At 43.7% G+C, this 24,732-nt stretch overlaps 1 protein-coding gene across 1 annotated transcript in view; it reads left to right on the top strand.

Moving 5' to 3' along the window:
- HSPA9 (heat shock protein family A (Hsp70) member 9) overlaps positions 1–24,732 on the top strand; it is a 1,477,986-nt gene that overhangs the window by 1,013,142 nt on the left and 440,112 nt on the right. Inside the window, exon 13 of the mRNA XM_044068990.1 lies at positions 23,014–23,131. Coding sequence (XP_043924925.1) covers positions 23,014–23,131 — 118 coding nt within the window. The remainder of the gene's footprint in view (positions 1–23,013; positions 23,132–24,732) is intronic.

The following is a 24,732-nucleotide window of genomic DNA, read 5'->3' on the forward strand; positions in this document are numbered from 1 at the left end:
GGCTAGCACCTTTTATCATTTTTTATCCAGACAGGGTTTCTCTGAGGACAAACCTGACTTTTATGCCTAAGGTGTAGTGTCCAGTGTGGCCCTTAACCAAACTATTCATCTGCCTGCCTTCTATCCAAACCCACAGAATAAGGGGGAGAGAATTCTGCATTCTTTGGACATACACAGACAGCTACGCTTTTATTTGAACAGAACCAAAGCTTTCAGAAAGAGCAATTACTAGTGGCATATGCTGCAGGATCACAAGGAAAGACCATCTCAAAGCAGACTATTTCAAAGTGGATAGGCCACTGCATTCGTTTTTCCTATTCACAACCTGGCAAGCCAGTACCTAAGGGCATTAGGCCACATTCAACCAGGGCAGCAGCCAATTCAGCAGCCTTCCTCAGGGGAGTACCAACCAAAGACATTTTAGAGGCTGCTACTTTGAGTTCAGTGCACACCTTTAAAAAGCACCATCACTTACCACTCTACTCTAAATCCAGGGCAGGCTTTGCCACTGCAGTTCTGCAGGGCCTAATAGCCGTTCCTAATGCTATTTATCTCCAGCCTCCCAACCTTAGCTTTGGGATTCAACCCAATTGTAATGACTGCAACAGTGAAACACGAAGAACATAGTACAGTTGTGTACACTTACCATAAATGTAGATGTTAGAGTGTATTCACTTTTGCAGTCCAGGTTACCAACCCGCCATCCCCCATGTTTTTGCTGGAACTTATCTGTACTTCTCTATTCTATATAACCTATGTGGTGTATTTGCTTGTAAATGAAGGCAAAGTAATATACTTTGCATGCATGTTTTTTTGACATATTTTTAGCCTACCCTTTTGGGGGCTCCTGACATCTGGGGCAAGAAAAACTGAAGAAAATGGCATCAGCTGCATCTTTTATACCCCTGGCGCACTGACGTCAGGGAAGAGGCGACAGCAACAGACGCCGGACCTAGACTTTGGAATTCAGGCTGACTGAGGGTAGCCTGCCAGCAGGATAACCCAATTGTAATGAGTGCAACAGTGAATACACGCAAACATTTACGTTTATGGTAAGTGTACACAACTGTACTTTCTCTTTACTCAGAATGGTGTACGCTTAGTGTAGCTTGTTCATGAATCCATCTGTCCAATTAATTCCAGTAGTGTCCTTTTGTCTTGGTTTCCTCATTCTTCTGTTTTATACATCGTGTCGGCAGTTGACTTTGAGAGGATTATCTCCATTTTTTTCTCCATTGCATAACTGTGACTCTGAGCTAGTTAGTTAACCAGACATTGCTCCTGGGCTAACTGTAAAAAAAAACATTCGTGAAGATTAGTGCTCAACCCTGGAAAACAAATTACAAATAAAATAAAAATATTAAACTACGCTTACACCACAAGATCATCTGATACCATTGAGTTACTGTTGAGGAAATAGCGTCTGCGAGAGTTTTTGCCCAGGTCAGCTCACTAGGCTGGTGCCCCCTCTCTTTCAGGTGAAACACAAGGTAGTATTCATACTGGCTAGTGGAAGTTTTGGCCAGATCACAAACTTCACCTCTTAATTCGATAATTTCTTTTGAATCTTTCGCATCCATTTGAGCTGCCACCATCTTTGCCAGATGGGAACTTGGTTTGAAGTCTTATCCGAAGAATGGCACCTTCCGGAGTGTAGCCACCCCACTTGTGATGCATTGCAGTGTCAGTACTTGAATTTAAGCAAAGTACCCGTTATGGAACTAAAACCCACCTCGTCCTGACCTAGAACCAAAGGCAAGTTTGCCCCCTGTTGAGCCACTGATAATACGCTTATAAATGTGATGTACACTACTACAAAGCTGTGAACTTGTGACGGACAATGAAGTCTACTGCAGAAAACATAGCTAAAGTGACCTGCTTGATAGTAGACTAACTTAAATGTCAGCAAATGCTAAGGTATATTAGACTGCCAAGTAGTGGATCTAGGCAACTTCTTAAACCTGCTAGAATCCATCTGTAGTTAACAGTAAAACTGGAGCATAAAACTGGTTCCTTTATGGATTACTCACAAAAAGCTGTCAAGGATAGCTCAGCACTATGGTATTGGGGGTGAAGACTTCAAAATTAGGAGACTTGCGTTTGTGTCAGAGGGACCAGGCAGGATAAACTGAGCCACAGTGGCTGACTCCTGTTTTGTATAGTCCCCAACCCCCAATATTTAATATTTATTTTATTTTTATTTTACATTTGTTGACCGGGCTAGTCTAGCTGGATACATGTCCTTTTTCAGTAGAGGCCTGGGGAGATTATCTCCAAGACATGGTCTAAATACAATAGTACAAGTTCAAACAACACAGAAAAAATATCAATATACTAATAAAAATAGCAACTTTCAAAAAGGAAATAAAAATAGTCAACAATGGTATTAAGTAATTAACGGTACAGAGTTTGTAACCGGATATATTATTGAGGACAAAAGTCATAAAACAGTGAAATTTCAGGTATGGAGACATAAATCAGGTTAGGTCATACGTAAACAAAGGAGGTTAGGTGAGTAGTAATGTAGCAAAGGAGTTACTTAAGAAGAGAAAGTAAAAAGAGGATATAAAAAAAAGAAAAGGGGTAGATAAGAAAAATGATAAGATGGAAAAAAAAGTAGCAGAGGCTAGTAAGCACTGGATAGGTTAGACAAATTAGTAGAGGTAGATGACTAGTCTGGTTTGGAACAGGGGCATAGCCAGTGAGTTTTAAGGAGAAGTTTAAGTCTGTTTTTAAAGAGAGATAATGAGGTGAGTGAGGAGAGGTCACAAGGGAGAAGATTCCAGGATTTACCTACAGAATTAGAGAAAAGGGAATCCCCAGCTCTGTTAGGTTTAGTGGTGTGGACTAGTAGTTTTTGAGATGAGCGTAAGGACTTCAGATTTGTATAGGGGGTGATTAGAGTAGATAAACTTGGAGTATTAGAAGGTTTATAAAGAATGTTGTTGGCAAGGGTGAGTTGGTGAAATTCTATCAGGTGTTGTAGTTCTAACCATCCTAGCTGTTTTAGGTTAATGCAATGATGGGTTCGGAATGGGTTGCCTGTAGCAAATCGTGCTATGTTATAAGCCATTTCCAATTTGTTGGTTATTCTTGGAGAGATTAGTAAAAATGGGAGAGGCATAAAGGAGTGTAGAGATCAAATGTGTGTGTTCAATAGTAGTTTTAGCAGTGGGGGAAAGGAAGGGTTTTATCTTATAGAGGGTACCATTTTTTTTATTAACAGTCTTTATGGTATTATTGATGTGGATGTCAAAGCTCAGATTATTGTCGATGGTGACACTGAGTAGTTTGGTAGAGTCAGGAGATATAATAGTATCATTGGTAGATGTTACTGAGAATTGGAGAGGGGAGGACTTATGAGTAGGTGGGAAGAGGAGGAGTTTGTTTTTTTTAGGGTTCAAGACGAGGCAATGCTGAGAGAACCATTGTTCAACTATGTTGAATACTTTTTGGGTGAGAGCATGAAGGTCATGGGATGATGTAGCTGAACATAATAGTGTTGAGTCATCAGCATATTGTATGCAGGTGGCTTGTGGGATAGCTAGATGAAGGTCATTAATAAATATAGAGAAGAGGTCCAAGTATGGACCCCTGAGGGACTTCTAAGGTAACAGGTAGAAGGGTGGATAAAGTGTTTTGCCAAAGTACTGCTTGCTGTCTGTTGTCAAGGTAGGATTGGAACCATTTTATGGAAAGTGGGTCTAATGACAGAGATTTCAGGATGCTTAAGAGAATTTGGTGGTTTACCGTGTCGAATGCTTTGGACAGGTCGATGAATAGAGCAAGAAGAAAGGTTATTCAGGTTTTGGTGCCTGTTAATATAGTCCGTGAAAGACAAGAGGGCAGTGGTAGTGCTGTGCGAGGTTCTGAAAACTTGTTGACAGTTGGAAAGCAAGTTATTTTCAGTTAGATGGTGGAGTAGTTGCTTATGGATACACTTTTCCATACTTTTAGCTAGGGGAGAAAGTAGGGCAATGGGGCGATTGTTTGATATTTCTGAGGAATGTCCTCCTTTTATGTAGGGGGATTATATGGGAGACTTTCCATAAGGTGGGGATGTAACCTTCAGTAATTGATCTATTGATCAATATGGAAATAGGATAAGCTATGGCCTTGGATGATATCTGTAGATATTCAGAAGGCAGTAGGTCTGCAGAAGGAGAGCATGGTTTCAGTTTATTCAAAAGGGTTTGAATAACTGAGGTTGTAACAGGTTTGAAATGAAAAGGGGGCTGTGGGGCTGAGGAGTATGAGGGTAATGTGAAGGTATTAGGCGATAAGTTGACTGGCTAGTAATTGGATATTATCTGTAAAAAAAAGTTATTGAAGGTATTAGCTGTATGGATTGGATTATTCAGGTCTGTATTTTGAGGGTTTGGTGTAGTAGATTGACCTGGGTGGAGTAATTGCTTGATGCTGGCCCAGAATTTCTGTGGGTTGTTGTGATTAGGTTGTTGATATTGTTAGTAGTAGTTTTGTTTATCAGAGATTATGGCCTTTTTAGTGTAATTTCTTAGCTGTCTAAATGTTGGTCAGTGGTGCTTTGTCATTCTCTATTTGGCCCAGTATTTATTTCTGATGTGAATTTTGTGTTTGGTTTCACTGGAAAGCCATGGGACAGGCTTGGCCTTAATTCTTATAGATCTGGTTGGAGCATGGTGATTAAGAATGGCAAGGAAGGTAGAGTTAAAGAAGTTAACGGCTTCATCTAAAGGAAGATATTTTAAGGGAGCCCAGTTGCAAGCTCTAAGTTCAATTTTGAATAGATCAGGGTTAAATTTATTTTTGGATCTAATACCTCTGGTAGAGGTTGGGGTAGGGGTGTTGGCTTTGTCTAATGATATAGGTGAGTGAGTGGTCACTGCTGTCATCAGGGATGGTTCCAGAGTCATAGTAGTGAGCATGATTGCTAGTGAGAATCCAATCTAGTGTGTTGGCCTTCTTAGATTTATTTATTCTGGTGGGGGAGGTAATGGTCTGGAAGAAACTATATAGGTTTATGCGAGTGGTAGGGAGGCTACTACAATAGGTATTCCAGTCTAAATTCATATCGCCTAGGATTATGGTTTCTTGAGGTAGGTGATTTGGATAGCCAGCGGAGGATATTTTCCAAGGTGGCTGTTATTTCCAGGGGGCAGGTACATACAGATAATATGGATTGATTTAGCATTAAGTTCAAGTTTAGCAATGAGAATTTCTGTTTTGGAGTCCAGAGGTATGTTACAGTTGTAAGTGGTTAATTGAAAGCCTGATTTAAATAGAATACCCACATCATCACCTTTCTTAGCTACTCTGTCAAGCCTTAGGATATTGTATCCAGGTGGGATAATTTCATTATCTTTGGCAGGTTTTAGCCATGTTTCAGTTAGGCAAATAATGTCAAAGGCGTACAATTCTAGGAGAGCAAGGAGTTGAGTTATTTTGTTGTTAATGCTACGTATGTTAAGATGAGCCAGTAGGAGTGAGTTAGGTCTTGCAAGGGAAGAATTGATAGATTGATTAAGGTAATGAAGAGTGATGGGGGTTGCAGTTGGACCTGGGTTAGGATGAATATCACCATCCTTTACTGTAAAGTTGTAGTAGATGGCTTGGGATAGGGAGTTTGCTGTAGAGAAATAAGTCTTTTGAAATATTGTGCATTATATTTAATGTGTAGTGTTCTATGATACTTTGATAGTAGGTAGCTAGGTGAGTATGTTATGTTTGCATGGTTTTATAGGTGTGGTAAGGATTGGGAGTTGGTTTGTTGTTTGGGGTAGTTTGTGGATATAATAGGTGCTCATATGAGGAGAGAAAATATGTAAAGGTTAGTAATGGTAGTAGTAAAAGAATGAAGCAGAATCTATAAATTTAAAAAAAAAAAAAAAAAACACCTTGGAGTATACCTCCACTACATGATATTGGTTACGTTTGTTCAGGACCACTAGTTTTCATCATACAAAGGCTCCCACATCATGGTGCAGCTTCTCTACTAAAACAATTGTAATGTCATATTTTGTAATGCAGTATGTCAGACTTAACAGATGTTCTTCATGTTTCACTGTTGGTCATCACACTTGGGTTATCTGCCTGCAGGTATCCATCAATCGGCCTGAATACCAGAGTCTTGGGATTTCTGCATCTGATGCTGTCGCCTTTTCCATGACGTCGTGGGTATAAAACATGTAGCCGATGCCATTACATCAGCTTTTCTCACAGTGCAGAAGCAGTTCGCAAGTGCCAGTCGGCTGCTACCTGAAATTTGTTTTTCGAGTTTCAAACCTGTTAATTAGGGGAAGCCAGCCTTCCCCCTCTGAAAGACAAAGAATAGATTTTCCTTCTGATTCTACAGACCATGAGTCCGATGACTCTAACCCTCTGATTATCAGGACTTACCCTTATCCACCTATGAGGATTCAGATGCAGAGGATTCCATTCCCTCCAGTGGACTTTTCTTTCGGTGAAACTTTGCATACCCTAAGAGAGCATTTCCAATGGGAATGCCAGGACTACCCTCAGTCAAAAAAGAGACTCTGGAAATTTTTATTATTGTCTCAGCGCAGGCCTCTAGCTATACCCCCGGTCCTGGATATTGTAGATGTTTTCATGGAATCAAGTCTTACCCCTGATACTTTACCTCCAGCTCCTAGAAAGCTTGACGGGTACTACAGAGTACCTGACTCTCACAAATTTCTCTCTCAAAAATCCTACTGCGGATCCGGGGACCATTTCCTAGGGACCTAAAGGTGTTAAGGCTACTACAGCCAAAAACCCTACCCCTTAGGACAGGGATTCTAGGGCTTTAGACAGATGGGGTAATAAGGTATATACCGCTGCAGCTCTTGCCATCAGGGCTTTAAATTGCCAGTTTCACATGTTGAAGTACCAGCAGCATATTATGGAGCTAATTAAACAAAAAATCTTGATTCCTGATTGTGCAGAAAATAGATTTACAAAAGTTAATGCATTCTGCTAACCAAGTTGGTAAGCATACCTTTCGGTGTGGTTTTGATGCCTTAGAAGCATCCTGCAGGGCTGCTGTCACTGGGTCTGTTCTGAGAAGGCATGCTTGGCTGAAGGAACAAATCTTGCCAGACCATGTCAAAGCAAAATTACTAGATACTCCATTAAATCAGAAATGTTTGGTACAAAAGCAGAAGTCCTCAAAAAGATGGAGGAAAAAGCTAAATCTATGCAAACTGTTAAAGATTTCTTACAGGTCCAGCCACCTAGATTCAGTAGGCATTGGCCTTCAAAGAACTGGTCCTTTCCAGTCGCTCCCAGGCCTTCTCAGTCCAAACCCAGGGGCAACAGACCATAAAGACTACAGTCTGAGTATGCACAGATCTAAACAATGGAGTGCTCCCACCTAAAAAACAGGTAGTGGTAAGCCACCCTCATATGGAAAAAGTTCACAATGACTTTCTGCATCCTTCCCAGCCATGCCAAAGTACTTGCACCCCTAGGAGGAAAACTTGCCCTGCATGCAAAAAACTAGGACTACATTACCCAGGAGTGTTGGGTCTTAAACATTGTATCCCAGGGATACAGATTCTACTTCCATTCACTGCCAACCTCTAGCGCATTGCCAGACCTTCTCCCAAACCAGTGGGCAGAAGCCCAAAAGCAAGTACGTTCTCTTCTCAGTATCAGGGCTATTCAACCTGTTCCAACAGAGCTAAGAGGACAGGGTTTCTACTCCAGACTGTTTCTGGTGCCCAGAAAAGAAAACTCTTGGCACCCTATCCTGGATCTGTCAACACCTTCCTGGTGGTACCAAAGTTCAAAATGCTTACACACCAACAGCTGCTGCCCATGCTAGCCAAGGACTCCTGCTGGTCACTCTAGACTTAAAAGAAGCTTACCTGCACATCCCCATAAGGGAATCTTGCAGGAAACATGTACGTTTCAGGGCAGGCTCTATGCAGATGTTCATCGTGTTACCCTGCTGCAGTCATCACACTTGGGTTATCCTGCCGTCAGGCGGTCCCGCAGTCAGCCTGAGTTCCAAAGTCTTGGTCCGGCGTCGGTTGCTGTCGCTTCTTCCCTGACGTCAGTGCACCAGGGGTATGAGGCATCAGACACCATTTTCTCCAGTCTTTCTTGCTGTGCGGTGCCCGAAGCAGAAGCAGTTCACAAGTGCCGGTCGGCCGACACCTGAGATTTTCGAATTGAATTTCAGTCCGAAGTCTTAAATAAAGCTAAGTACCCCGTTGGGGAACCTTTTCTTGCCTTAGTTCGATGTCAGAAAAAGTTAACAATTTCATTTCTTGTGGGAAGCAAATACCTCATAAGGACTTCCATTCTTATTGTATTCCTTGCTTAGGCCCAGACCACGACGTCACAGGTTGTCTGTTTTGTGCTAGGTTTAATAAACTGTCAAACGCAGTTTTGACTTCGCACGACATTACTTTGATAGGAAATTTAATTATATCATGCTGTCGGAGCAGCCGACGACCGGCATGCATAAAAAAACGCAAGGATAAGGACAGGCAGCCCCGGAACAAGCAAGACTCTGAGGCCTCTGCTGGGCCTGTCGCTGGTTCTCCAGTTTTCAGTGAGGCGCCTACGCAGCCCCTGACTACCGCAGAATTGGAACCCTAGACAGCTGCGGATTCTCAAGCGGAGTGTACTAGGCCGTCGCAGCCATCTTCATTAGGCCCTTCCGACACCGGAGCAGAAGGAGATCCCGGTGCAGTAGAAACACCTTTGGTTGCAGAAGGTGTCTTCAGACCGACTACACTCACCATTAAATCTTATGCTAAGCTTAAAACTCCATTAAAACCAAAAAAGACTGTACATCAGTCTACAGTTCAAGGCCCCATGCCTAAGAAACAGATGCTTAAGATGGCTGAAGATTTAATTACCCTAATCAGGGGTTCCCATCCCCCTCCAGATAAAAGACCAAGACAAGAGGAGGATTATGCTCCCTCCGACCAGGTTACAGTTTCATCAGATTCTTCTGAGGAACAGGATTACACTTTTCCCCCTTATGAAGACTCTGATGCTGAAGACTGTATTCCCTCAGCATCTCCCCCTGAAGACTACTCCTTTGGGGAAACTTTACATACCATGAGGGAACATTTCCACCGGGAAGGCCAGGACTACTCTGATTCTAAGAAAAGGCTCCGAGAGTTCCTTTTACTACCCCAGCACAGACCACTTGCTATCCCTCCAGTTTTACATATTGTGGATGATGTTTACTTGGAGTCTAGTCTAAATCCAGACTCTCTACCTCCTGCTCCAGCCAAACCAGACAGGTACTACAGAGTACCTGACTCTCACAAATTCCTTTATAAAAGCCCTCTGGCTGACCCAGAAACAATTTCCCAGGGTCCCAAAGGGGCTAAAGCTTCTATGGCTAAAAATCCTGTGCCCTCTGAAAGGGATTCCACAGCCCTAGATAGATGGGGAAAGAAGATATACACCTCAGCTACTCTGGCTATGAGAGCATTAAATTGTCAGTTTCACATGCTGAAATATCAGCAATTCCTAATGTCTCAATTAAAACAAAAAATGAGCACACTTTCTGAACAGTCTGAATTCAAGGAAATGCAGGATCTGTTGCATGCAGCTGAACAGGTGGGCAAACATACTTTACAATGTGGATTTGATTCATTGGAAGCTTCCTGTAGAGCAGCTGTTACTGTGTCTGTCATACATAGACATGCTTGTTTAAAAGAACAAACCCTACTTGATCATGTTAAAGCAAAATTATTGGATGCACCTTTACAGCAGGATGTATTTGGTGTCAAAGCAGAAGAGGTTTCAAAGAAAATGGAGGATAAGGCAAAGTCTATGCAGATGGTCAAGGATTTTTTACAGGTATAACCCCCTCGTTTCAGCAGAAATTGGCCAACAAAAAACTGGTCCTTTCCAGCTTCTGACAGATCACAGAGGGGCAAATGCAGATGCCCAAGGGGCAGAGGTCAGTCACAAGGCCCTTACAAACCTCGCCAATTGGGTACTGCTGCCCAGAAAGGAGGAGAAGACAGCCCCCAAGCTAGCAGAAGACACGCACAATGACTCAATCCTCAAACTACCAAGCAAATCTCTCTTGGCAGCTCCCTTGGGAGGAAAATTAGCACTTTTTGCAGACAACTGGCACACCATCACAAAAGACAAATGGGTCCTAAACATTGTCTCAAGGTTACAGATTCCACTTTCATACCTTGCCAAGGATAAAAGGAATGCCACCAAATCAAAGGGCAGAGGCACAAAAACAAATTACAGCTTTCATGGACATGAGAGCCATTCAACAGGTACCTACACAGGAGCAAGGACAAGGATTTTACTCAAGACACTTTCTAGTCCCAAGAAACGACAAAGCATGGAGACCCATTCTGGATCTTTCAATTCTGAACACCTACCTACAAGTACCAAAATTCAAGATGCTAACACTACAGTAGCTTCTTCCCATGCTGGGCAAGAATGCTTGGCTAGTAACGTTGGACCTCAAGGAGGCATACCTGCATGTCCCTATCAGACAAAATTGCAGAAGATACCTCCGCTTCATTGCAGGTTCAACCCTTTATCAATTCTCTGCACTGCCTTTTGGTTTATCTACTGCGCCCAGGGTCTTCAGAAAATGCCTGGCACCAGTAATTGCATACTGCAGACCAAGAGGAATTCAAATATACCCATACCTGGACGACTGCCTTATTCAAGCAGAAAGCAAGGACATTCTTTTAAAGCATCTGACATTTGTCAAACACCTTCTACGTTGCCTAGGGTACACAGTAAACGAAAAGAAATCAAAACTAGTGCCCTCGCAAAACATAATATTCCTGGGTGCCAGCTTGAATACAATGGCCCAGATGGCTTATCTCACGCCAGACAAGCAACAACAGTTGACTCAATACTTCAAAATAATGGCAACAAAGACCCGACTCCCTGCAAGAAAAATTCTGCAGGCCTTGGGATTCATGGCATCTTGCATACTACTAATACCATTTGCAAAACTGCATATGAGGAAATTACAATGGTACCTGAAAAGCGTATGGACTTTCCACAACTTGGAAACTGATACCACTCATTCCCTGCCTTCAACAGGAGTTTCTATGGTGGGCACAGGCATGTCACCTCAACAAGGGTCAGCCTTTCACCTTACCCACAGCCAGGTAAACTATGGCAGCAGATGCATCGGACTATGCCTGGGGAGCACACATGGCAGGACAGTGCATTCAGGGCAAATGGACTCTACAGATCAAAGGCATCTGTATATCAATCAAAAAGAAATGCTAGCAGTACAAAATGCCCTAACAGCTTTCAAGGACCTCTTGTACATAGGACATCTAATAATAAAGAAGGATAATACCACAGTAATGTGGTACATAAACAAGCAAGGGGGCACACATTCCGACTCTATACAGGTAAGTAATGACCTTGTGGAACATAGCACTGTCTTACCAGGTTCAATTACAAGCACAATTCCTGCCAGGAAAGAAAAATACATTGTCAGACGACCTAAGCAGAAACATCATGGATCCCCACGAGTGGAAACTAGATCCACAAGTATTTGCAATAACTCAAAAATGGGGACGCCCAGACATAGATCTGTTTGCCAACCCCCAAAACTACCAACTTCAAAAATTTTGCACAAGGACATTCCATCCACAAGCTTGGAAAGTGGACGCCCTCTCATTCAGTTGGAAAACATTAAGTGTATGCCTTTCCTCCACTGCCTTTTCTAGCAAAGTTGCTGGTGAAAGATTAGAGAGGCCACAAATGATACTCATTGCACCAGTCTGGCCACGCCAGCACTGGTATCCAATTCTAAGGAACATGGCCCACGGCCCACCATGGATTTTACCACAAATTCCTCACCTGCTCACCCAGCGAGACAATCAGATTCTACACAGCCAGCTCAAGACTTTAAACCTGGCTGCATGGCAAATTACCTAAACAACCAGCCAACACCTCTATGCAAAGCTGATATGGATGTCATTCTGGAGGCTAGGAGGCCCAGCACCAGGAAAACCTATTCAGACAAATGGAAAGGATTTTGCGCCTGGAACCAGGCTAAAGGCCAAAATCCCCTTGATCCAAACATTCCTCAGATTCTACAATATTTAACTGAGATGTTGCACAAAGGCCTTTCCTTTTCATCTAAGATCCACGCCTCCGCAATTTCAGCTCACTACAACACGGATCCTCCTTTATTTTCACATCCACTCCTAAGACAGTACCTCAGAGGGGCTAAGAACATAAGACCGCTCAGGAGAGCACCAACACCTACTTGGGATCTCAACTTTGTTCTGGAAAAGCTTACACTGCCGCCCTTTGAACCAGCTTTTTCAGCTAATTTAAAATTTCTTTCATGGAAAACTGCCCTGCTACTAGCAATAACTTCAGCTAGAAGAGTCTCAGAGCTACAGGCACTAATGGCAGTGGCGCCTTTCCTCATTTTTCATCAAGACAGAGTCTCTCTACGAACTAACCCTTCCTTTATGCCAAAGGTGGTATCCAGTGTGGCCCTAAACCAAACCATTCATTTGCCCACCTTTTTCCAAAATCCCCAGAACAAAGGAGAAAGACTCCTGCACTCTTTGGACATTCACAGGCAATTACGTTACTATTTGGATAAAACTAAGGCTTTCAGAAAATCTGACCAGCTCTTTGTAGCCTATGCTGCAGGATCACAAGGAAAAGCCATCTCAAAACAGACAGTTCCAAAATGGATAGCACATTGCATACTTTTCTGCTACACACATCATGGGAAACCGGTACCTGCTAACATTAGGTCCCACTCCACCAGGGCTACAGCTACATCAGCAGCCTTTCTCAGGGGGGTGCCAACCAAGGATATTCTGGAAGCTGCAACTTGGAGTTCAGTGCACACCTTCAAACACGATCACTTACTTCTATATTCCAAGACTAGAGCTGGTTTTGCCACTGCAGTTTTGCAGGGCCTACTAGCTTCTTCTAACCCTGTTTAACTCAACCACCAATCCTTAGCTTTGGGATTCAACCCAAGTGTGATGACTGCAGCAGGGTAACACGATGAACATAGTACAGTTTTTTACCTACCATAAATGTAGATGTTCGAGTGTTCACCCTGATGCAGTCCAGGTTATCCTCCCTCCATCCCCTCTGAACTAGCTGGACTTATCTACACCACTCTATCCTATACAACCTCTGTGGTGTATTTGCTTGTGCCTGAAGGTATTATTTTATTTTTATATGTATTTTTTTTATATAGCAGTATATATATTTTGCCTATCTATTGGGGGCACCTGACATCTGGGGCAAGAAAAACTCAAGAAAATGGCGTCGGATGCCTCTTGTATACCCCTGGCGCACTGACATCAGGGAAGAAGCGACAGCAACCGACGCCGGACCAAGACTTTGGAACTCAGGCCGACTGCGGGACCGCCTGACGGCAGGATAACCCAAGTGTGATGACTGCAGCAGGGTGAACACTCTAACATCTACATTTATGGTAGGTACAAAACTGTACTTTCTCTGCACTTCCCTATGGCTTATCTACTGCGCCCAGGGTATTCACCAAGTGCCTGGCTCCAGCCATTGCATACTGCAGGTAGAGAAACATTCAAGTTTACCCATACTTGGATGATTGCCTAATTCAGGCGGACAGTCAGTAATTGCTACTTCAGCACCTGGCATTTGTAAAGAGACTCCTAATGTCTCTGGGGTATACCATCAACGAAAAGAAATCACATCTGGTACCCAGCCAAGAAATTGTATTCCTAGGAGCAAGCTTGAACACAACTTCCCAGATGGCATTCCTCACTCCAGAAAAGCAATTTTATTTGACAAATTACTTCAAACCACTGGCCACCCAAACCCAGCTCTCTGCAAGAAAAGTACAGCAAGCCCTAGAGTTCATGGCCTCATGCATTCTCCGAATTCCATATGTAAGACTGCATGTGAGGAAACTTCAGTGGTACTTTAAAAGTCTCTGGTGTCAACATTCTCAGGACCTGGAAACAGCGATTCCGATCATTCCTCATCTAAGGACAGAGTTTCTTTGGTGGGTAGGGGCCTGCAACCACAACAAGGGACTCTATTTCACTCAACCCCCTGCCACCCAAATCCTGACAACAGACTCAAGACTATGCATGGGGGGACTCGCATGGCAGGCAAATGCATTCAAGGGAAATGGAGCCTAGGACGAATGTACCTGCAGATCAATCAAAAAGAATAGTTAGCTGTACAGAATGCTCTGACAGCCTTCAAATACCTTATCCTTCCAGGACAGCTCTTGATAAAAATAGGCAACGCCAGAGTCCTGTGGTACATAAGTAGGGGGGAAACGCATTCCTGCCCACTCTGCAGGTTAGCCATGGCTCTGTGGAACACAGCCTTGAACAACCAAGTGCACCTGTAAGTTCATTTCCTGCCAGGCTAACAAAATTCACTGGCAGACTAGCAGAAATCTAATGGACCCTCACGAGTGGAAACTGGAACCCAATTCATTCAAGCTTCTAATCCACAGGTGGGCGACACCAGAGGTGGACCTCTTTGCTTCCCCCCAGAACCATCAGTTGAGCACATTTTGCACCAGACCTCCCCACAGCCAAGCATGTAAAGTGGATGCCCTATCCTTTACATGGGAAAACCTCTCAATCTATGCCTTTCCCCCTCTGCCCCTCCTCTCGAAAGTACTACTCAAGATCAAACAGGACAGACCAAGGACAATCCTTATTGCATCAGACTGGCCATGCCAGCACTGGTACCCACTTTTATGCAGTCTGACAACAGTGCCACCCTGGCACCTGCATCAAACCCCCCTCTCTGCTGTCCCAGCAGGAGGGCCAGATTTTGTATCCTCAACTGCAAACCCTGAACCTAGCAGCCTGGCTTATTCCCTGAATATATCACCAGCAACCCTCAGCAAACAAGTGCTGGATGTCATCCTTGAGGCCAGGAGGCCTAGTACTAGGAAATCCTTTTCAGAAAAGTGGAAAAGATACTGTTCTTGGAGCCAGTCTCTGGGAAAGGACACAGCAGTGCCCACCTTGTGTTAAATCCTAGATTATCTAGCAGAGCTGCTCCACAAAGGCCTATCCTTCTCATCCATTAAGATTCATGCCTCTGCCATCTCAGCTCATTACAATACTGAGCCACCCCTCTTCTGTCACCCTCTGGTCAAACAGTTCCTGAGAGGAGCTAACAATCTAAGACACCCAAGGAGAGCCCTCACTCCTGCCTGGGACCTTAACTTTGTATTAGAAAAGCTCATGCTTCCCCCTTTTGAGCCTGCTGCTACAGCAGAGTTAAAATTCCTCTCTTGGAAAACAGCCCTACTTGTAGCCATCACTTCAGCAAGAAGAGTATCTGAGTTACAGGCCCTCATGGCAGTGGAACCCTTCAATATTTTCCATGCGGACAGGGTTTCCCTCAGGACTAATCCTTCCTTTATGCCCAAGGTGGTGTCTTCTGTGGCCTTAACTCAGTCCATTCATTTGCCTACTTTTTTCCCTAATCCACAAAACAAACGAACGGATACTGCACTCTCTGGATGTGAGCAGACAACTTAAATTCTATTTGGACAGGACTAAGCCTGTCAAAAAATCTGAGCAGCTGTTAGTTGGCTTTGCTGCAGGGGCAGTGGGGAAGGCCATTGCATTCATTTCTGCTACAAGCATCATGGAAAACCTACCCCACAGAGGGTAAGATCACATTCCACCAGGGCTGTATCTACGTCTGCAGCATTTCTGAGGGGTCCCTACCAGGGACATCCTAGAAGCTGCCACCTGGAGCTCTGTACATACCTTCACCAAGCATTGCCACTTGCCTATCTTTTCTAAATCCAGAGCTGGATTTGCCACTGCAGTCTTGCAGGGGATTATTAGCTGGCCCTAATGCTCTTTAACTTCCTCCTCCCTTCCTTAGCTTTGGGGATTGACCCAAATGTGATGACTGCAACAGTGAAACATGAAGAACATAGTACAGATGTTCATCGTGTTTCACTGTTGCAGTCATTGCAATTGGGTTAACCTTCTGGCAGGCTACCCGCAGTCTGCCTGAATTCCGAAGTCTAGGTCCGGCGTCGGTTGCTGTCATTTTCTTCAGTCTTTCTTGCCGCGCGGTGCCCAAAGCAAAAGCAGTTCGCAAGTGCCGGTCGGTCGACTCCTGAGATTTTCAAATTTCAGATCAGAAGTCTTCATTAAAGCTAAGTACCCCGTTGGGGAAACTTTTTTCTTGCTCCAGACGGATGTCAGAAAAAGTTAATTGTATTTCTTGTGGGGAAGCAAATACCTCATAAGGATTTTCATTCTTACTGTATTCCTTGCCTAGGCCCTGACCATAACGTTGCTAGTTGTCGGTTTTGTGCTATATTTAACCAACGCACTATTAAGCGTCTGTACGATTTTGCATTCCATTACTTTGGCAGAAGATTCAATTATATCATGCCGTCGGAACAGCCGACTACCAGAGTCTATAAAAAGCGTAAAGAAAAGGACAGGCATCCGAGATCCAAAACCGACTAGGCTTCCGCTAGGCCTGTCACCGGTTCTCAGTGAGGCGCTTTCGCAGCCGCTGACGCCCGCTACCTCAGAGCCACAGGCCGCTTTCGACTCCCACGTGGAGCCAACTAGGCTGCTGGAAACTCAAGGTATTGGACACTCGGAAACTATTCCCTCAGATGGGTCCTGAGCAGGCATCGGCTTTTGAGGGTGTTTTCAGGCCTACACAGTTATGTGAAACCTACTTCAGCTTCAAAGGCAAAGACTAAAGCAGCTCTAAAGACAAAGAAACAAGTACAGCATTCTCCTGGACAGGCCACCATGCCTAAAAAACCGATGCTTAAAATGGCCGAAGACCTAATTACTTTGAATCAGGGGTTCCAATCCCCCTCCTGATAAGAGGCCTAGGCAAGAGGTAGAATACGAATCCTCAGACCAGGTTTCCATTTCCTCTGATTCCTCCTCTGAACAGGAATATTCTATTCCTCCCTGAGGATTCTGATGCTGAAGAATCTATCCCTTCAGCCTATCCTCCTGAGGATTATTCTTTTGGGGAGACCCTGCAGACTATGAGGGAGCATTTCCACTGGGAGAACCAAGATTACTCAGAATTCAAGAAAAGGCTCAGACTTCCTTTTATTCAGCACAGGCCCCTTGCTATCCCTCCTGTTTTAGACATTGTAGATGTATTTGCAGAGTCTGGCCTGTCTCCTGACTCTTTGCCACCAGCTCCGGTTAAGCCAGACAGATACTACAGGGTTCCTGATTCACATAAATTTCTTTATAAAAACCCTGCTGGCTGACCCAGAAACTATCTCTCAGGGTTCCAAAGAGGTCAAGGCTTCCACTGCAAAAAACCCTATCCCCTCTGATAGGGATTCAAGGGCCCTGGACAGATGGGGGAAAAAGATTTATACTTCTGCTACCTTGGCTGCAAGAGCTTTAAATTGCCAATTTCATATGCTTAAATATCAGCAATATCTTATGTCACTGCTTAAACAGAAAATGTTGACCAATTCAGAATGTGTAGAAAACAAAGAAATGCAGGATTTATTGCATGCAGCTAAACAAGTGGGAAAGCATACTTTGCAATGTGGTTTTGATTCTCTAGAGGCCTCCTGCAGGGCCGCTGTTGCAGGTTCTGTCATTAGGAGGCATGCTTGGTTGAAAACAGAATCTGCCTGATCATGTTAAAGCAAAACTATTAGATGCTCCATTACAGCATGATACTTTGGTGTTAAAGCAGAAGAGGTGTTGAAAATCGAGGACAAAGTTAAATCTATGCAAACAGTCAAGGACTTCTTGCAGGTACAGCCTCCCAGATTTAGCAGGAACTGGCCTACAAAGAATTGGTCCTTTCCAGTGTCAGGCAGGCCACAGAGGCAGATACAGACACCCAAGACGCAGATCACAGCCCCAAGGCTCATACAGGCCTAAACAGTGGGGTGCTTCTACCTCCAAAAGCAGAGAGGAAAAATCACAGCCATACAGGAAACGGTCTCAATGACTTTCCCTTGCCAGCACCAAGCACTTATCTTCTGGCAGCCCCTTTGGGGGGAAAACTGGCACTTTTTTCACAATTGGCACATGATCACCCAGGACAAATAGGTCCTAAATATTGTATCACAAGGCTACAGGTTCCACTTTCACACCCTGCCAAGGCAAAACGGTATGCCAGACCTGCCACGCAATCAATGGGCAGAGGCACAAAAACAAGTTTCATCCTTCATGAACATGAGAGCTATTCAGTTAGTACCACAGTAAGAGCAGGGACTAGGATTCTACTCAAGACTATTCTTGGTGCCCAGAAAGGACATAACCTGGAGACCAATACTGGACCCGTCTATCCTAAACACATTCCTGGATATTCCAAAATTCAAAATGTTAACTCTGCAGCAGCTTCTGCCCATGCTGGGCAAGAGGGCTTGGCTTGTGACTTTAGACCTGAGAAAGGCATACCTGCATGTCCCAATCAGACAATCATGCAGAAGATACCTCAGGTTTATAGCTGGCTCAATGCATTACCAATTCTCTGCACTGCCCTTTGGCTTATCTACTGCGCCCAGAGTCTTCACAAAATGCCTGGCACCAATGATTGCATTTTGCAGACAGAGGAGTGCAAATATATCCTTACTTGGACGACTGCCTTATTAAAGCAGAGAACAAGGACATTCTACTCCAGCATCTGGCGTTTGTAAAAAGATTACTAACCAGTCTAGGGTACACAGTAAACGAAAATAAATCAAAACTCGTACCCTCTCGAGATAATATTCCTGGGTGCAAGCTTAAATACAACTGCCCAGATGGCTTATCTCACGCCAGACAAACACAGACAACTGACTATTTCAAAATGTTGGCAACAAAAACCCATTTATCTGCAAGAAAAATTCTGCTTCTGCAGGCGTTGGGCTTCTTGGCATTCTGCTAATTCCATATGCAAGACTTGCATATGAGGAAACTTCAATAGTATCTAAAAAGTGTTTGGACTCAACACTGCCACAGCCTGGAAACCATAATTACCCTCATTCCCTGCCTGCAACAGGAGTTTCGATGGTGGGCAAAAGCCTGTCACCACAACATGGGACAGCCATTCACCTTGCTCACAGCCAGGCAGACATTGACAACAGATGCATCAGATTATGCCTGGGGGGCCCATATGGCAAGAAGATGTATTCAGGGCACATGGTCCGCAAGTCAAATGCATCTACATATCAATCAATAAGAGATGCTAGCTGTTCAGAACGCCCTGACAGCCTTCAAGGATCTACTTCATCCAGGACAACTACTGATAAGGACGGACAATACTACAGTTATGTGGTACATAAACAAGCAGGGAGGCACACATTCCTACTCTGTCTGCAGACTAGCCATGAACTTGTGGGACACAGCATTGACTTACCAAGTACATCTGCAAGCACAATTCCTGCCAGGAAGGACAAATACTCTGTCAGACGAACTAAGCAGAAACCTAATGTATCCCCACGAGTGTAAATTGGATCCACAAGTCTTCACCATGATAACAAGGAACTGGGGATGCCCGGACATAGACCTATTTGCCTCCCCTCACAACTACCAGCTACAGAAATTCTGCACAAGGACTTATCACAAGCAAGCATGGAAAGTGGATGCTCTATCTCTCAGTTGGAAAGCATTAACAGTATATGCCTTTCCTCCTCTGCCTCTCCCCCCCAAGGTACTCCTCAAGGTCAGACAAGAGAAACCAAAAATGATACTGATTGCCCCAGACTGGCCCCGCCAGCACTGGTACCCAATCCTAAAGAGTTTGTCTCATTGCCCAGCTTGGACATTACCTCAAATTCCTCACTTATTGACCCAACAAGGCAGTCAAATACTGCACAGCCAACTCAGGACCTTAAACCTGGCAGCATGGCGGATAATGTAGCCAGTCAAGGCACACCTCTCTCTAAAGCAGTGATGGATGTTATTTTGGAGGCCGAGAGGCCTAGCACCAGAAAATCTTATACAGAAAAGTGGAAGAGATTCTGTGCTTGGAACCAGGCACAAGGTTTTGACACGATTGTTCCAAACATTCCTCAGATTTTGCAATACTTAACTGAGACGCTTGATAAAGGCCTTTCTTTTTCATCAATTAAAATTCATGCCTCTGCCATTTCAGCTCATTACAATACAGAACCACCCATTTTTTTCTCATCCATTACTAAGACAGTACCTCAGAGGGGCCAAAAACATAAGACCCCCCCAAGGAGAGCACCAGTACCTGCATGGGACCTCAACTATGGCTTAGAAAAACTCACACTGCCTCCATTTGAACCAGCCTCTGCAGCTGATATCAAATTTCTATCCTGAAAAACAGCTCTGCTCCTAGCAATAACCTCTGCTAGATGAGTCTGAGTTACAGGCACTCATGGCTGTGGAACCTTTTTATCATTTTCCATCCTGACAGGGTTTCTCTGCGGACAAACCCCACTTTTATGCCTAAGGTAGTGTCCAGTGTGGCCCTTAACCAAAAAATTCATTTGCCTACCTTTTATCCAAAACCACAGAGTAAGGGTGAGAGAGTTCTGCATTCTTTGGACATTCACAGGCAGCTACGCTTCTACTTGGACAGAACCAAAGCTTTCAGAAAGACTGAACAACTTCCAGTGGCATATGCTGCGAGGATCACAAGAAAAACCTATCTCAAAGCAGACAGTTTCAAAGTTGATAGGTCACTGCATTCATTTCTGCTATTCATAGCATGGCAAATCAGTGCCTAAGGGCATTAGGCCACATTCAACCAGAGCAGCAGCCACTTCAGCAGCCTTCCTCAGAGGAGTACCAACCAAAGACATCTTAGAGGCTGCAACTTTGAGTTCAGTGCATACTTTTACAAAGCACTATCATTTACCTCTCTACTCTAAATCCAGGGCAGGATTTGCCACTGCAGTTCTTCAGGGCCTGATGGCCTCTCCTAATCCTAGTTAGCACCAGCCTCCCAACCTTAGCTTTGGGATGCAACCCAATTGTAATGACTGCAACAGTGAAACACGATGAACATAGTACAGTTGTGTACCTACCATAAATGTAGATGTTAGTGTATTCACTGTTGCAGTCCAGGTTACCCTCCCACCATCCCCCCTTTTCCTTTGCTGGGACTTATCTCTGCTTATCTATTCTATACAACTTATGTGGTGTATTTGCTTGTAGATGAAGGATAAGTTGTTTTTTGTGCATGTATGCTCATTAGCATAATTTTGCCTACCATTTTAGGGGCACCTGATATCTGGGGCAAGAAAAACTGAAGAAAATGGCATCGGCTGCATCTTTTATACCCCTAGCGCGCTGACGTCAGGGAGGAGGCGACAGCAACCGACGCCGGACCTAGACTTTGGAATTCAGGTCGACTTCGGGTAGCCTGCCAGCAGGATAACCCAATTGTAATGACTGCAACAGTGAATACACTCTAGCATCTACATTTATGGTAGGTGCACAACTGCACCTTGTGTACACTTACCATAAATGTAGATGTTAGTGTATTCACTGTTGCAGTCCTGGTTACCCTCCCTCCAGTCCCCTGACTTCTCTTGGTTCTACGTCTCCTTCTGGTTGGTGTACCTATTTTTTCTTGTATTTGTTTTTTGGAGGGGGTTTTTCCGTACCATTTAATTACTTCCTATTGTGGGGGCACCTGGCATCAGGGGCAAGAAAAACTGATGTAATGCCGTCGGCTGCATGTTTTCTACCCATGACATCAAGGAAGAAGCGACAGCGTCCGACGTAGAAATCTGAAGACTCTGGTATTCAGCTGGCTGAGGGCTACCTGCAGGCAGATAACCCAAATGTGATGACTGCAACAGTGAATACACTCTAACATGTACATTTATGTTAAGTGTACACAACTGCACTTTTTGTGGATAACAAAAATAGAAATTCTTATTTAAAAAAAAAAAAATTCAGATGCTGTATGGCTGTACTTCAGTGACTGTCTTTATCATTTAATTGTGCCATGTCTTTAGCATATTCATTTGTGCCATTTACAAAAACTTTGCTACTTCACATGGTGTCTTTGAGTTTCCTTATGGCTAAGGGCTGATTTATTTTACTTTTTTGTTCTTGTGAGCATTTCTTATGGGTTCCTCTTTGAAAACTAGCACATTATAGCATGGCTTAGCTGCCCACAAAATGCATATAATCAGTACTGGCATAGCCCCTCACCTCTGTTTCAGTGAAGAGTTACCTTGAGTGCTTTTGAGTGAAGAGATTTGGATACTTAACGTGCTGCATTTTTTGCTTGGTTTTTTAGCTTGTGTATTAGTCTGATCAGCATTTACACCACTGTGATAAAAGTTCAGAGGATGACTTCCAGAAATATTTTATGGTCTTGCTGAAAGTGGGGTTTAATGTCATTGGTGTTTTTACGTAGCTTGAGTGTTGGTGATTTTTGTCATTTATACCCGTCATCCCTCTTAATATGCTACCAGCATCATATGTGCCTGAAGGCTGGACAGCAGTTGCATAGTGCTTTAAGTCATAGTTAAATTTAAGTATGAGAATTTGTTTAAATAAGAACTTGTTTTCGCGCATGTAAACTGCTTGGTTGAGGCACTGAATCCTGATAGTTCAGTGCCACTACTGGTCTTCATTGTAATAGAAGTACTGTATGTGGTCTGCCTTTCAAGTGCCACAGGGCTGAACGTGACAGGCAGTTCATGCAGTGTTGTAGGTGAGGTGGAACAGAGTTTCATAGGTTCATACTAGACTTAACTGCCCTTGAGACATTTTTTTTGTCTAGCTAGTTACCCCAAGTGAGAATCAAACCCTGCACCTTGTGTCTCTAAGGTAAACACCTTAACCATTAAGCCAACCTCCTACCCCAGAAGTAGTCACTACCAAGTCTTAAACCCAGGACCCTGTGCACTATGATCGCAGCAATGTACCTCTACACCATCTGAGCTGTGTACAATAAGCACTTTGAGTAAACGAGTTGACATAGTCGAGGTTGATGTGCAATAGTTAGAAAACTGAATTCTTTTATGTATAATCTGCTTAATAGGTTGTTCACACCATGTGTGTTTAGGAAGATTTTTTCAGGACTGTTGCTGCATATCAAATTCATGGCTTATGCTTTACATTTTAGGTTGGTATTCCACCTGCTCCCCGTGGAGTTCCTCAGATTGAAGTATCGTTTGATATAGATGCCAATGGAATTGTTCATGTTTCTGCCAAGGACAAAGGGACAGGCCGAGAACAGCAGAGTAAGTTATTTGTGCCATAAAGTAATGAAGAACCCCCCCCCCAAAAAAAAAAAAGAAATAGTGAACACAAGTACTTTATGTGAAATTCAAATGCAATTAGATTGTAAGTTAATTTAAAGGATAACTTTATATATAAGAACTGTTATTGACTTGGGGACTTTTTAAAGCAGAATGTCCAGAGATCAGTTGAAAAAGGTTTGCTCTGTCTAGCAGAGATATTAGATTATGCCCCCCCCCCCCCCCAATGTCTGGCCTCAGGTGGCTATGAACTCAAGTGACTTCTGCTGTACCACTGCCACAGCGACTGTTCTGGGTGACATCTAAAGTAAACTCTCCTGTTTTCCTGCTGCTTTCTTTCCCTGTCCTTTTTGTTCAGCTTCACTCAATTGAATTTTCCTGAAACAAAGCTGTACATCCAGGTCATGGTTATAGCTTCCCCCTTTTTCTCTGTGTATAATTATCTACATTTTTAAACTTCTGAAACTTCAGAGTTTCCCTTCCATGGTTCAGTAACTCTTAATTTGCACACTTTTAGCCTCTCCTTAATTCTGTATGTATTCCGGAATAGTCCCTAAATGCATTCACAGCATACAAAACAAGCAACGTAAGACTTAAATGAAAAGCTCTGCTACAGAGCAAACCTGTAGAAAAAAGTAGACTCCAGATGATATGAGTGTTGATTTGCAGGTGCTTTTACACCCTCACTCACTCAGAACTGCATTGTCAGCATGAAATCCTAGTGGTATGAAAGGTGTTAGGTGATTCCTTCTGTAGAGGTGAAGCTTGTCCTTTAATCCTTGATTTGATATTTGGCCTAGACTGCAGTGGTATGTTTTTTCCATATAGTTACTCCTATGTTTGAGCACACTTTTTTGTTTTTTTGCAGATTCTCACCAGAAAGCCCATTGGCATTTTTCCCTGACTGGTTTCAATGACCAGAGTTTGTAGCATTTCTGATGTTTGACTTTGGTTGGAATAAGTATCATTTCACCTAGGTGGAGGCCGAAAGGCTTGGCTAATGTGCTCTTATTTGCATGCATCTGACTTGGATGGTTTCAGTTTTTTAAGCTAAGTGCGGTTATATATTAGTTGATGAAGTTACAGTAATTATATGCCCCCTAGTTATGATTGTGCCAACTTCCTGTGAGGGTTTGCCATATAGGTCCTCTGTCCTGACAGTAGGTGACAGTTTTTTGTAGTGGTAATACAGCAGCAAAGATGGGAAAGGTGGAGTCATGGGTTCATGTTCTTGGACTGGGGAAGGGGAGTTGCATTTCAAGTTAATAAGGTAGGTTGTGTAGTCATTCCAGTAGCATAGAGGAAGCAGCAGGGAGGGATGGGTGTGCCAGTTCTGAGTGAAGGTGCGTACTGTTGACATTCCCTAAGGGGAGGTGTGGTCCCAAGAGAGGAGTTGCCTCGGACGCAACCAATGAGAGTTTGGGGGGGGGGTGACAGAGAAAGGGAGAAGTGGGTAGGGCATGTAAAATAAAAATTGGCCTGAAGCAGACAGCAGAGTCCCCACGACACCCTTAAGCGCCATGTCCAAAGCAGGTCTAGGTGAGGTAGGATAATGCTGGTTGATCCCTTGTGGATGTGAAGCA

The sequence above is a fragment of the Protopterus annectens genome, chromosome 4.part0 (assembly GCF_019279795.1).
Source record: "Protopterus annectens isolate FY-2018-M chromosome 4.part0, PAN1.0, whole genome shotgun sequence".
In the NCBI taxonomy this organism is placed as follows: Eukaryota; Metazoa; Chordata; order Ceratodontiformes; family Protopteridae; genus Protopterus; species Protopterus annectens.